Here is a 12,664-nt window from a genome sequence, read left to right as displayed (position 1 = left end):
TTCCTTGTATTCTTATAGCAGCATTAAAATGACCATCCACAAATATGAAAACTTTCTAAAAATCTTTAATAATGTCTGGAAAAAGAAAATGCTACTAGAGTTTAAAAAGCAAAATCTGGCCGGGCACGGTGGCTCACACTTGTAATCCCAGCACTTTGGGAGGCTGAGGCGGGAGGATCATGAGGTCAGGAGATCGAGACCACGGTGAAACCCTGTCTCTACTAAAAATACAAATAATTAGCAGGGCGTGGTGGCGGGCGCCTGTAGTCCCAGCTACTTGGAGAGGCTGAGGCAGGAGAATGGCGTGAACCCGGGAGACGGAGCTTGCAGTGAGCCGAGATCGCGCCACTGCACTCCAGCCTGGGCGACAGAGCGAGACTCCGTCTCAAAAAAAATATAAATAAATAAAAATAAAAATAAAAAGCAAAATCTGAGGCCGGGCACGGTGGCTCACGCCTGTAATCCCAGCACTTTGGGAAGCCAAGGTGGGTGGTTCACCTGAGGTCAGCAGTTCAAGACCAGCCTGGCCAACATGGTGAAATCTCATCTCTACTAAAAATACAAAAAATTACCCGGGCATGGTGGCATGCACCTGTAATCCCACCTACTTGGGAGGCTGAGGCAGGAGAATCACTTCAACCTGGGAGGCAGAGGTTGCAGCAAGCCGAGATCACGCCATTGCATTCTAGCCTGGGCAACAAGAGTAAAACTCCATCTCAAAACAAAAAAAAAAACCAAAAAAAAAAAAACAACAACAAAAAAAATCCATCTAATACTTGCAAAATTACATTTTAATTTTAAACATTCAGATATAGATTATAGAGTTTCTTTTTTTTTTTTTTTTTTTTTTTTTTTTGACAGAGTCTCATTCTGTACCCAGGCTGGAATGCAGTGGTGTGATCATAGCTCACTGCAGCCTCAAACTCCTGGGCATAAGCAATCCTCCCATCTTTCCCAAGTAGCTGAGATTACAAGCATGAACCACATGCCCAGCTAATTTTTAAATTTTGGTTTTAGCAGAGATGGGGCCTTCCTATGTTGCCCAGGCTGGTCTTGAACTCATGGTCTCAAGTGATCCTCTTGTCTTGGCCTCCCAAAATGCTAGAATTACAGGCATGAGCCACAGGTGTCAGGCCTGAATTCCTGGTAAGCTGATTAATGAATATTTCTAAAAGAAATACAGTATAGAGTTCTCAATAAAGGGAAGCAGTCAAGTATAGTTCAATAAACAAGCAAATTATTTACTGAGAATGGTTAAGTATTAAAAATTGTCATATTTTCTAAAAGGAAGGGCATGATCCCTGTTCTTTATATACACAACTAAGTAACCTGACAACTTTTTTTTTCCCTAAAGGGCATGATAATCAGCCAGTGATCATCATTTCCAAATTGTATAACACAGTATTAAATGCATATACAAAAACCAAATTATCTTATTATTGTATAGAGAATATTCTGATGATGTGATTTCAATTAATCCAATAGAGTGTGTATGTGAAGGAGTGAAAGAAAGAATGTGTGTATAGTGTGTGAAAATAGAGACAGAAATAAACATAGTTATGATGGGGACAAGATTTGGTCCAAAATATGGAGGAAATAAGCCAAAAACCTGTATACTGCACTTAGGGATTAACAGTAGTTACTAAGTTAGGTTCACTATAGCTTTTGTTTCAGATAACCAAAAGTTTAAATTTTTATGAAATTTCTGGAAAGTTCTTTAAAATAAGTTATCAAAGAGTGACAATGGATAACATTCTTTCTGGATTTCAGGTGTCTTATCTCCTTTTAAGTTTCTGGGATATTGTATTCCTACTGTTGGATACATATTATTTTTAAAATCCCATGCAAAACAAAGTATTTTTATCCTGAAACCCTTAAAATAAAGTTACCTTATGATTTAAAGACAACAGTTACTATGATTAGATCAACAGTTTAACATCAATACCTACTCATTCATCAAATGTTTACAAGTAGCTTTTATAATACTTCTTTGTATTATATAAAGCTTTGAGATAACGAAGCTGAAAAAGACACAATCTAAGATAGTTCTTAAAGCAAACTCCAATACTTTTGAGGGGCCAAATTAACATGTAATTTTTTTCATCTAAAATATGGCACAGGCTCTCTCTGTTGGTCAAATTTAGCCTTGAACCATCAGTTTGTTTGCAACCTTTAAAAGAGTAGGAGGAATTTAATTATAAGGTAAATAACACTTGACTGTGATATATAGCACATAAAAAGAATGACAAAAACAATTACTCACCTTCTTACAACTTCTTTCCATCCTTCTTCCCTCTTTTGCCCACGCTTAGGACTTGCTACTGTTAACTTCCCATTTGGAGAGGAAAGGGGAGATGGACCAGATTTTGTACAAGTAGATAGAGAATTACTGGTCCCTTCACTGATAGTTTCTGACAATCTTTAACAAAGAGAGGGAAAGTACATTAAATATAGAACAGATGTAGAATTTTTAAATGATAAAGGTAGTCTGCTACACAATTTTTTAAAATTTATTTTTAAATAAAAAATGACGACCTTATTTTTCACTTCTCCTCATATTTAGCATATAATATAGACAGCCTTTTGTTTTTTTTCTTTTTGAGACAGGTCTTGCTCTGTTACCCAGGCTGGAGCGCGACAGTGCAATCACACAGCTCACTGCAGCCTTGAGCTATCGGGTTCAGGTGATCATTCTGCCTCAGCCTCCCGAGTAGCTGGGACCACAGGCGCATGCCATCACATCGGCTAATTAAAAAAAAAAATTATTTGTAGAGACAGGGTCTCCCTATGTTGTCCAGGCTGGTGTTGAACTCCTGGGCCCAAGCAATCCTCCCACTTTGGCCTACCAAAGAGCTATTATTATAAGCATGAGCCATTGCACCCAGCCTAAAGAGCCAACTTTAAGAAGATACTATCTAGGGTACACATTTAGCAGAGTTGAATCACAGTAATAATCCCTTCAAAACCACAATCCTTATTTTTCATGTGCTAAGTTTAACAACCAAAAAAAAAGAAATTACATAGTAAAAATAATTTGATGTCTCATTAGTACAAAATCTAAACAAAGCTTATTCTTCAATTCAATTGAAACTGTACCTTCTTTAGCACAAAGAAAAATCCTATTCTGCAAGTTGCGAATTTACTTTCTTTACCAAAAAATTCAGTAATACGGTATTTCATGATGACACTATAAACACTGAAAATAAAAATTGGAACTAACTTTATTGAAGCCTTGCCAGAAACAGATTTTCTCTCTTCCTTTGGAAATGTAAGAAGAACTGATGGCTGCTTTTTGCTGCTCACAGTGGTAGTGACTACAGCTGGTGAATGATTGTCACTCTTACGACTGCTGTTGCTGTTACTACTTTCATCGCTGCAGCTGGAAATCCTCATGTTATCACTGTCCCCACTCTCGCTGGTACTGCTGCTCTTGGACTCTCCATTCACCTTCTCTGGCTGACTGTATGAAATTGGTAGTGGATCATCAAATATAATTTGAACGTTTTCTGGAGTAATTTTATTTTTCCTGTTTTTCCTCTTTGAACTGGTTGTAGTTATGGTATTATTTCTTTTACCATGAGAACCTGCCAAAGTTGTCCAGGTTGCAGATATACCTATAGTAGTAGTGGTTGTGGCACTTGGAGGTTCTGTCAAGACTTCAGGCTCATCTGTAAAAGTAGCAATACTGAATTAGCAAGTTCTAAGTGTTCCCAGAATGTATTTAGCTATAAGCACTTGAAGAAAAGAAAAACCCAGGAGAGATACTCTACTACTATTAGCCATGTAAGTTATTCTCACATTCATTGGTAACGAGCTGGATAGGACTGATATACTCTGTGTACCCACGTTCTGTTCAAAGAATAGCAGGCAGTTATAAAAAATATTTTGGGGGGCATTTCTGGTGCTGGCATGGCTCCAAGAAGGCCATTCCAGCCATCAATCTTCCACCTGCTCCTTAGAGAAGATGAGCGAGTCGAGCTTGAAGTCCAGCCAGCCCTTGGCCTCCAAGCAGAAAATGGACAGCACTGAGAAGCAGGGCTAGGGCAGGCCCCGCAAGCAGCCTCCGGTGAGTCCCGGGACAGCACTGGTAGGGAGTCAGAAAGAGCCCAGTGAAGTGCCAACACCTAAGAGACCTTGGGGCCAACCAAAGGGAAGCAAAAACAAGGGAGCTGCCAAGACCCGGAAAACCACCACAACTCCAGGAAGGAAACTAAGGGGCAGACTCAAAAAACTGGAGAAGGAGGAAGAGGAGGGCATCTCGCAGGAGTCCTCGGACGAGGAGCAGTGACCGTGTGTGCTGCCTGTGCCTCACTGAAGGAGCAGCTTCCTTCTGGGACTGGACAGCTTTTGCTCCGCTTCCACCACCCCCACCCCTTTCCCAGGCTCACCATCACCACTGCCTCCGGCCGCCACCCCCATCCTTCCACCTGCGCCCTCACCACCACACAGCACACCAGCCACTGCAGGGCCCCCATGGGCTGAGTGGGAAGCAGTTTCCCCCTGGCCTCAGTTCCCAGCTCTCCCCGACCACCCACACATACACAAGTACCCTCCTGGACAATGCTAACATCCCACTTAGCCACATCCTGCACATGCTGCATCCCCACTCTCTTAGTAGTAGCAACACTGCTCTCTGGTGTTGGGGGTACCCTCTCTGCTCCTCCACTGTTCCCTCTGGCTTTCCAGTGTGGTCTGGGAGGGTTCCCTTGGCCTTAAAAGGGGCTCAAGCCCCATCTCATCCTGGCATGCCCTACTCCACTGCCCTGGCAGCAGGTGTAGCCAATGGAGGGGGTGCTGGCCCCAGGATTCCCCCAGCCAAACTGTGTTTGTCACTACGTGGGGCTCACACTTCTCATCCTTTCCCACCTCCCCTAGTCCCTGCACTAGGTTGGACAGTCCCCTTTGGCTACAGGAAGGCAGGAGGGGTGTGAGCCTCTTACTCCCTCTTCACTGTGGCCCCAGCCCCCTTGCCCTCCGCCTGGGATCTGAGCACATATTGCGGTGATGGAGATGCAGTCACTTATCGTCCAGGTGAGGCCCACAAGCCCTGTGGCCACCACCTGAGGTGGGCTGGGGCCACTCCCTCATCCTTACTTTGCTTCTGCCACTCGGCCATTTTCCCCTCCTCAGAAGGGGCACCAATAACAAGGAGCTCACCCTGCCTGCTCCCAACCCTCCTGCTCCTCCCTGCCCCCCCCAAGGTTCTGGTTCCATTTTTCCTCTGTTCACAAACTACCTCTGGACAGTGGTGGTATTTTTTATTCAGTGTTCCATTCTTCGACATCCGTCACTGCTGCCACTACCAGCACCAAATGTTCATCCTCATTGCCTCCTGTTCTGCCCACGATCCCCTCCCCTAAGATACTCTTCGTGGGGAAGAGGGGATGGCGCATGGCAGGCTGGGTGACCGACTACCCTAGTCCCAAGGAAGGTGGGGCCCTGCCCCTAGGATGCTGCAGCAGAGTGAGCAAGGGGGCCTGAATCGACCGTAAAGGGTGTAGGAACCACCTCCTCCCCCTGTTCTGCTGGGGAGGGGTAGCCATGATTTCTTCCAGCCTGGGGCTCTCCCTCTGGTTTCCTATTTGCAGTTACTTGAATAAAAAAAAATATATATATATATCCTTTTCTCAGAGAAAAAAAAAATTGGGGGGACAGTTTGGAAAATATAAGTATGTACTGTATATTATGTATTATTATATAGTTATTAAATTTCTTAATGTTGTTGCAGTTATGTAAAATATGTCCTCTTTCTGGGAAATACATAATCAAGTATCTTGGGGTGACTTCACCTGATGTGTATAGCTTACATGCAAACTACTCAAAAAAGGAGAAGACGCATCCCATGTGTGCCAAAATGTTTTAAAAATATAGGTGACATAGAGGTGTTCACCATATTAATCCTTAAAATTTTCTGTAGTTTGAAAATTTTCAAAATAAAAGGCTGGAGAAGGGAAATTAAAAAACAAAACAAAACACAAACACACATACACACATTGCATGCACATATTTTTGGTGGTTTCATGGCAATGGTTCCTTCCCACAATACAGTCAGTCCTCTTTATCCATAGATTTAACCAACATTAGATTGAAAGTATTCAAAAAACAAAACAATAAACAAATACAAATTTAAAAAATACAGTATAACAACTATTTACATAGCATTTGCGTTATATTAGGTATTAGAGGTAATATAGAGATGATTTAAAGTATATGCGAGAATGTGCATAATTTTTATGCAAATATTACACCATGTTATATAAAGACTTGAGTATCTGAATTTTGGTATCCGTGAGGGTCCTGGAAACCATCCCCTGTGGATATGAAGGGACAGGATTACTATACTTCCATCCCAAATAACCTTTTGATTACAACCTAGTTAAAAATAATTCCCCCATTTGAAGAAATCGATGATCTGGATTGTAGATGATATTATGAAATTACCATTTATAATACCTAAAATGGTATTATGATGATGTAAGCAAATGTCATTCTTGGGATGTGGGCTTAATTATTTATAGGTGGCCAGCACGGTGGCTCATGCCTGTAATCCCAGTACTTTGGGTGGCTGACGCAGGGGGGATCACTTGAGATCAGGAGTTAGAGGCTAGTCTGGCCAACATGGCAAAACCCCATCTCTACTAAAAATACGAAAATTAGGTAGACATGGTGGCACGTGTCTGTAGTCCCAGCTACTTGGGAGGCTAAGGTGGGAGAATAGCTTGAACCCGGGAAACGGAGGTTGCAGTGAACCGAGAGCATGATACTGCACTCCAGGCTGGGCGACAGAGCAAGACTCGGTCTCAAAAAAAAAAAAAAAAAACGATTTATAGGCGCAATGTCAGGATGTCTGCAATCTACTTTTTAGATGGCTCAGAAAAAAATATGTAGAAGTACTTAAAGAGAAAAATAAAGCAAATATGGTAAAATTTTAACAATTTTGTCATTGTAGGTGGAATGTATTCAGGTATTCATTTTATCATCTGTCAACTTGTCTGTAGTTTTGAAACTTTTCATAATAAAGTTAGGGAGGAATTCAGTCAACAACAAAAAAAAGCATATATCTTTTCTTTTCTCTTTTTTTTGATACAAGGTCTTGCTCTGTCACCCAGGCTGGAGTGCAGTGGTGCCAGATCATGGCTCACTACAGTCTCAACCTCCCAGGCTGAAGTGATCCTCCCACCTTCCCTCCGCATCCCCCCCCATCCCCAGTAGCTAGCTGGGACTACAGGAGTATGCTACTGTGTCCAGCTAATTAACATTTTTTTTTTCTTTTTTTGTAGAGACAGTCTCACTTTGTTGCCCAGGCTGGTCTTGAACTCTTAGACTCAAATGACTCTCTCACCTTGACCTACCACAAAATTCTGGGATTACGGGCGTGAGCCACTGTGCCTGGCCTATGTTAAGGGGTTAATAACTTAAAAGTATATTTTCAAGAGTGACTGATAATCAAGTAAATATAATTTTAACTAGAATATAAAACAAATGGGATGGTTGTTAAGAGAAAATACCTTCAACTTTAAGCTTTTCTTTTTCTTGAGCAGCTTGGAGTTCAAAGTTCTCTTTATTTTTGGCTTCAATTTCTTCTAGTTTTCTTCTTTGTTCTTCCTTTTTCTTCCTTCTCTTCTCTTTTCTTTTTTCTCTTTTCGCAGCCAAAGCCAGCCTCCGACTTTCTTCCCTTAACTATTAAAGATCAATAAAGCAGAAATGCAACGTTGAAATTTACCCTGGAGAAGAAGTTGTCACATAATCATTTAATCATAAGGAAACCATGATATCATAAAATTCAAAGTCATCTAGTTCAATTCATTGTTTTATCAAGATCATATTCAAACCACTCTAAAGAGACTATTTTTACAATATCAAGATCAAATTAACAATATAAGACTAATTTTAAAATGGGTAAATAATAAACAGATACATAGCTTTTAATCATTAAGGACATGTAAGTTGAACTGACAAAGTACCATTTTTTGATCACTAATTTGGCGAAATTTAAAAAGGCATCAGATATCAGCACAAGTTTGAGAAACTGAATTCTCTCCTGTACTGCTGTGGGCATGAGTATTTACATTTTAGAAAAAGTAATTTGAAAGCCTCCTAACAAAAATTACAAACTGCTTATCTTATCCTAACAACTTATTCTATAAAATGTCTATCTCTAGTGAAAAAACAAGGGTTCAGAAATTTTCTTTGCAAATTGATTATAATGGCAATACATGGAAACAAGGTAAATCTATCAATGGGAAGGAATAAATTAACAGTATATATTCACAGAACACTAGATAGCCACCGTAAGTATTATAAATACGTACTTGGGAAAATGCTATTTACATTTCTTAGGAGAAAAAAAGGCACACTGAAGACTAATAATCACTTTTATGAGAGAAGAGAACCCTCTTTGTGCATCAATTTGTATAAATACAGAAAAAAAACCATAAAAGTTATAAATAAAAGGGTAACAGAGACTACCTCTGGAGGGTGGAACAGGAGGAGGGATAGCAGAAAGATGGTGACTTTCAATTTTACTTTATATAACTATACATTGTTTCTATTTGTTAAAATGAGTACATTATTACCTTCATAGTCAAAAAACTAAGTGTAGGTTTAAAAGTCCAAAAATATATCTTAATAAACTATTTTAACTGTTAAATTTTCCTTCTTGGTTCATAAAGGTATGAAAATCATCTTCAAACTCTGTCTGCATGTCATCTAAAAGATGTTTTTTAAAAACTGTTCTCCACCCATAATCTAGCATTCTGAATTATTTTATGTGTATTTTAAATATGTGTCAAAACAATGTCAGTTAAGGCATGGAGCCTACAACATGTAAAACCAGTCCTCACAAATTCATAAGCCAAACAATATTTAGTTTTCATTCAAAAAAGTCTGACTTCATCTTTTAAGTGCTGTGCTTTTGCTAGATATTCTCTTTCCTGCCTTTCAAATTAACCCTCTCCGGTTTTTTTTTTTTTTTTTTTTTTTTAAGCCAAATTTAGCAGCGGGGGATTGTATACCAACTTTAGTGACACTAAGGTTAATAAGTTCTGATAACCCATGACAGTCAAACCAGCTCTCTGCTAGGTTCTTGAAAAGTTTGGCCCACCACCAGGTTTTTACACCCTGGGGGTAATGCAACATACTTACCTTAGGCTAGGTGAGAGATAAGTCTTATTCCTGAAAAGGGCAACAGTGAAGGAAAACCTGTATGTAGAATACCCATACTTTCTCCAGCAGACCGATTTTAGGAAAGAATGCATCTAAAAGCTAAAGATACAGAAACTGCCTGCATCATAACCCTGGAAATTTCTGCTGGACTCCCAGAAAGCTCCAGTCTGAAGATCAGTAGAGGACGAGCTTTTACCCCTGCTTAAGTATTAGGAACAAAACAGTAACTGGTGACCTTTACTCCCTGGATCACCACAAGGGAGGAGCAATATCTGACTGGTGAGTTTGAAAGAAGAAACTGAGCATGTGTGACTCAGCTCATTTGAGCCTTGTTTATGTGTTTTCTCCACGTGGACCCCAGTGAAGGAGGGAGAAGTCTGGTTGTTCTGTCTAGCTTTGACTTAGTGGAACAGGTAAGTATAAGAGGGAGAGGAGGAGTGAAAGCAAAGGTGAAACGTGCACCAGAAAAACATATTATCAAAGCAGCTATGGCTACAAGTGTGTATTAAGTCTCTCTACTTCAGGATTAGGAATAACAAAATCAATATTTTATCTGTATCATATCTGTACAGACAGAAAAATCCTGGGAAAGGAATGGTTTGGGGGAGACTCAAAACAGCAAATGAAGTTTTAGAGTTTTGGCTTATCCATGATGGGTTGTTCATTTTGCTGGAATTTTGAGCTTGTCTGGTAGCAGGAGCTAATTATGACTGCTATTTAAGCGGGGGGCAGGGGGGATTTGGGAGTGGAGAATTTTTTTAAAAGAATAAAAGTTTTAATTCAGAAAGCAGGATTTCATTTTAAGCCCATATGTCCTAGATGTTGATGGGAGTGGTAGGTTTGGGTAGGTCTGGGTAGGTCATAGGGTGTGGCTGGGTCTTAGATATGTAAATTTCTCAGGGCTGGTAGAGTCAGTCGGGGGTAGCCCTTTGGCAAGAGTAATATGAGTTTGGATTATGGAACTTCAGAGTTTAACCCTAAGAGGTAAGTATTTACTCGTTTCTAAATTTTGAAGTTTTAATGCCGGCGTTTTGATAATCTGATATATTTTACTAACCCTCTGAATTCACTAAGAGTAGGTAGGGCACTAATTCAGAGGTCCTAGGGAAACTTTCTGGGGGGAGATACCAAGTTATGGCTACAAAATGACCCAACTTTACATGGTATGGAGCTCTAAAAGTAAGCAGAATTAGCAAGTGTACAGATACAGGATTTAAGAGGCATCATAAGTTTGCAGGTGGTAGCTGAAACTAACAAATGAGGTAACCAGAGGAAAAAGGTATAACTGTGTGTGTGTGTGTATACATACACACATATACCTACTATTTTACTATATATAATAAAATATATAAATATTATACATATATAAAGAGAGAGTTTATGTATATGTGTGTGTGACAGAGAGAATATCTAAGGGGTAAAGGAAGAACAAATGAAGCTTCTGAAAAGCATAATCAGAGGAAGACAAACAGGAGAAAGCAACTCCAATGGGAGAAGGAAGGCCAGCCAGATCAACACTGGTAAACCTCACGAAAGTGGTGGGCATCAATAAGAACTGAAAAGAGGTAAATGGATTTGGCGTGCTTTGTGAAATGAAAAGACACAAAAAATAAAATTTAAAAAAAGAAGGATTTGTCAGTTAAGATGCCATTGGTTACCTCCACCACAGTTAGTTTATTGGAGAAGCAGGTCACATGGTTCTGAGCTGAGATTTAATTTAAAATAGTTAATAAGACATAGAGATTATTATAAGCATTAAAAGAAAGGCAAAATACTAAATTTGAGAAAAAGTTTCATTAGGATAGAGCTACCTTGATTGTACCTCTACCTTGACTGAAGCTGTAGGTAGTGGGTAGGAGTTAGTAAAACAGTAGAAATTGAAGATAAAGGCATAGGGAGAGGTGCTAATAACTGATAGAAAATCCCAGAGAGCATATGGAAAGAGTAACTAAACCAGGAAGATTCAAGTACGTCCAGAGGCATAAGAAAATAAAACTAAAAATTCAGTCTCACTTTCTGTATTTTCTCTCACTTTCTCTCATAAGCCTAAATCTCATTTTACTTCTTGGAGAACTGCTGTTATGTTTGTTAGTGTATGTGGGGGAGGTTAGAGGCTTTGAGAAAAAGGGTCAAGTTAGGCAGGAGAATGGCGTGAACCTGGGAGACGGAGCTTGCAGTGAGCCGAGATCACGCCACTGCACTCCAGCCTGGGCGACACAGTGAGACTCCGTCTCAAAAAAAAAAAAAAAAAATAACTTCACTGTGGAATGGGAAAGGGCACTAACTCAACTGATGATTTCTAATTGAGGGCTCAGGAAACAAAGTGACACTTGGGAGTTAGGCTTTATAAGATGAGAATTTAAGGACTTGGGGAGAGCCAGTTCAGACTAAACAAATACTGCAGATTTGGATATATGAAAGTGAATGGGGTATGTGAGGAGTAGCGAACCACAGTGAAAGATGAGCCTGGAGAAATAAGAGGAAGACCTGAATGTTTAGAATTTCCTATGCAATCAACGAAGAGGCACTGAGGGTTTCTGAGGAGAAAGTAAGGCATCCCACCCATGTATTAAAAAAATATGTGGGCTGGGCACGGTGGCTCATGCCTGTAATCCCAGCACTTTGGGAGGCCAAGGTGGGCAGATCACAATGTCAAGAGATCGAGACCATTCTGGCCAACATGGTGAAACCCCATCTCTACTAAAAATACAAAAATTAGCTGGGTATGGTGGTGCGCACCTGTAGTCCCAGCTACTCAGAAGGCTGAAGTAGGAGAATCGCTTGAACCCAGGAGGCGGAGGTTGCAGTGAGCCGAGATTGCGCCACGGCCCTCCAGCCCGGCAACAGAGTGAGACTCCATCTTTAAAAAAAAAAAGTGAAACTGGAAAAGTTACACCAGAGCAGAAAAGGAATACTGAAGACAACAGATAAGAGAGGGACACAGATATGTATACAGGGAGACTTTTAAGAAGCCAAATGCAAAATTTTGGGTGAGAAGTGATCACTCAGAGAGGAAGTGGATGGAACAGAAGGCAGACACAGAGACTGCCAAAGCTAAATAAAAGGTGATGGTAGTGATGATGATAATAATCATGATGACAATGCTAATACAGCTAATATATAGAGGGTCTAATATGTGCCAGATATTGGTCTAAGTTAACTTACCAAGTTAATTCATTTACTGGATGTAAAGAATGGGAGGCAAAAATAATTGAGAACCTAAAAGTAGCATCAAGATTTCATTTCTCAATAAAGAGTAGTAATATCAACAGCAGAAAGAGATCAAGAAGTTTCAAAGGAAGGTAGGGGAAAGAGCCAACAAAAATTTTCTGGTAACTTGCTATGTGCTATGCACAGTTCTAGTTTCATCAGTAAACCGGATAAAACATCCCTGTCTTCAAGTTTACATTTAGTTGGTTAGGGGAGGGTGGATACAGACAAATAGAACGCATACATTATAGTTTGTTAAAAGGTGGTAAGTGCAACGTAAAAAAGGGGA

At 40.1% G+C, this 12,664-nt stretch overlaps 1 protein-coding gene and 1 pseudogene across 12 annotated transcripts in view; one reads left to right on the top strand and one right to left on the bottom strand.

Moving 5' to 3' along the window:
- ANKRD17 (ankyrin repeat domain 17) overlaps positions 1-12,664 on the bottom strand; it is a 187,410-nt gene that overhangs the window by 20,190 nt on the left and 154,556 nt on the right. For all 12 annotated transcript variants that reach the window (XM_055297355.2, XM_055297358.2, XM_055297356.2 and 9 more), the window contains 3 exons: positions 7,509-7,680; positions 3,221-3,668; positions 2,264-2,419 (listed from right to left, as the gene is read on the bottom strand). In XM_055297355.2, the coding sequence (XP_055153330.2) occupies positions 2,264-2,419; positions 3,221-3,668; positions 7,509-7,680 (776 nt within the window). The remainder of the gene's footprint in view (positions 1-2,263; positions 2,420-3,220; positions 3,669-7,508; positions 7,681-12,664) is intronic.
- Positions 3,965-4,562, top strand: LOC129492262 (high mobility group protein HMG-I/HMG-Y-like; annotated as a pseudogene).

Source organism: Symphalangus syndactylus, chromosome 10, assembly GCF_028878055.3.
Source record: "Symphalangus syndactylus isolate Jambi chromosome 10, NHGRI_mSymSyn1-v2.1_pri, whole genome shotgun sequence".
NCBI classification, from domain to species: Eukaryota; Metazoa; Chordata; class Mammalia; order Primates; family Hylobatidae; genus Symphalangus; species Symphalangus syndactylus.
The sequence above is the reverse complement of the archived record's forward strand: the minus strand, read 5'-3'. Positions and strand labels throughout refer to the sequence as shown.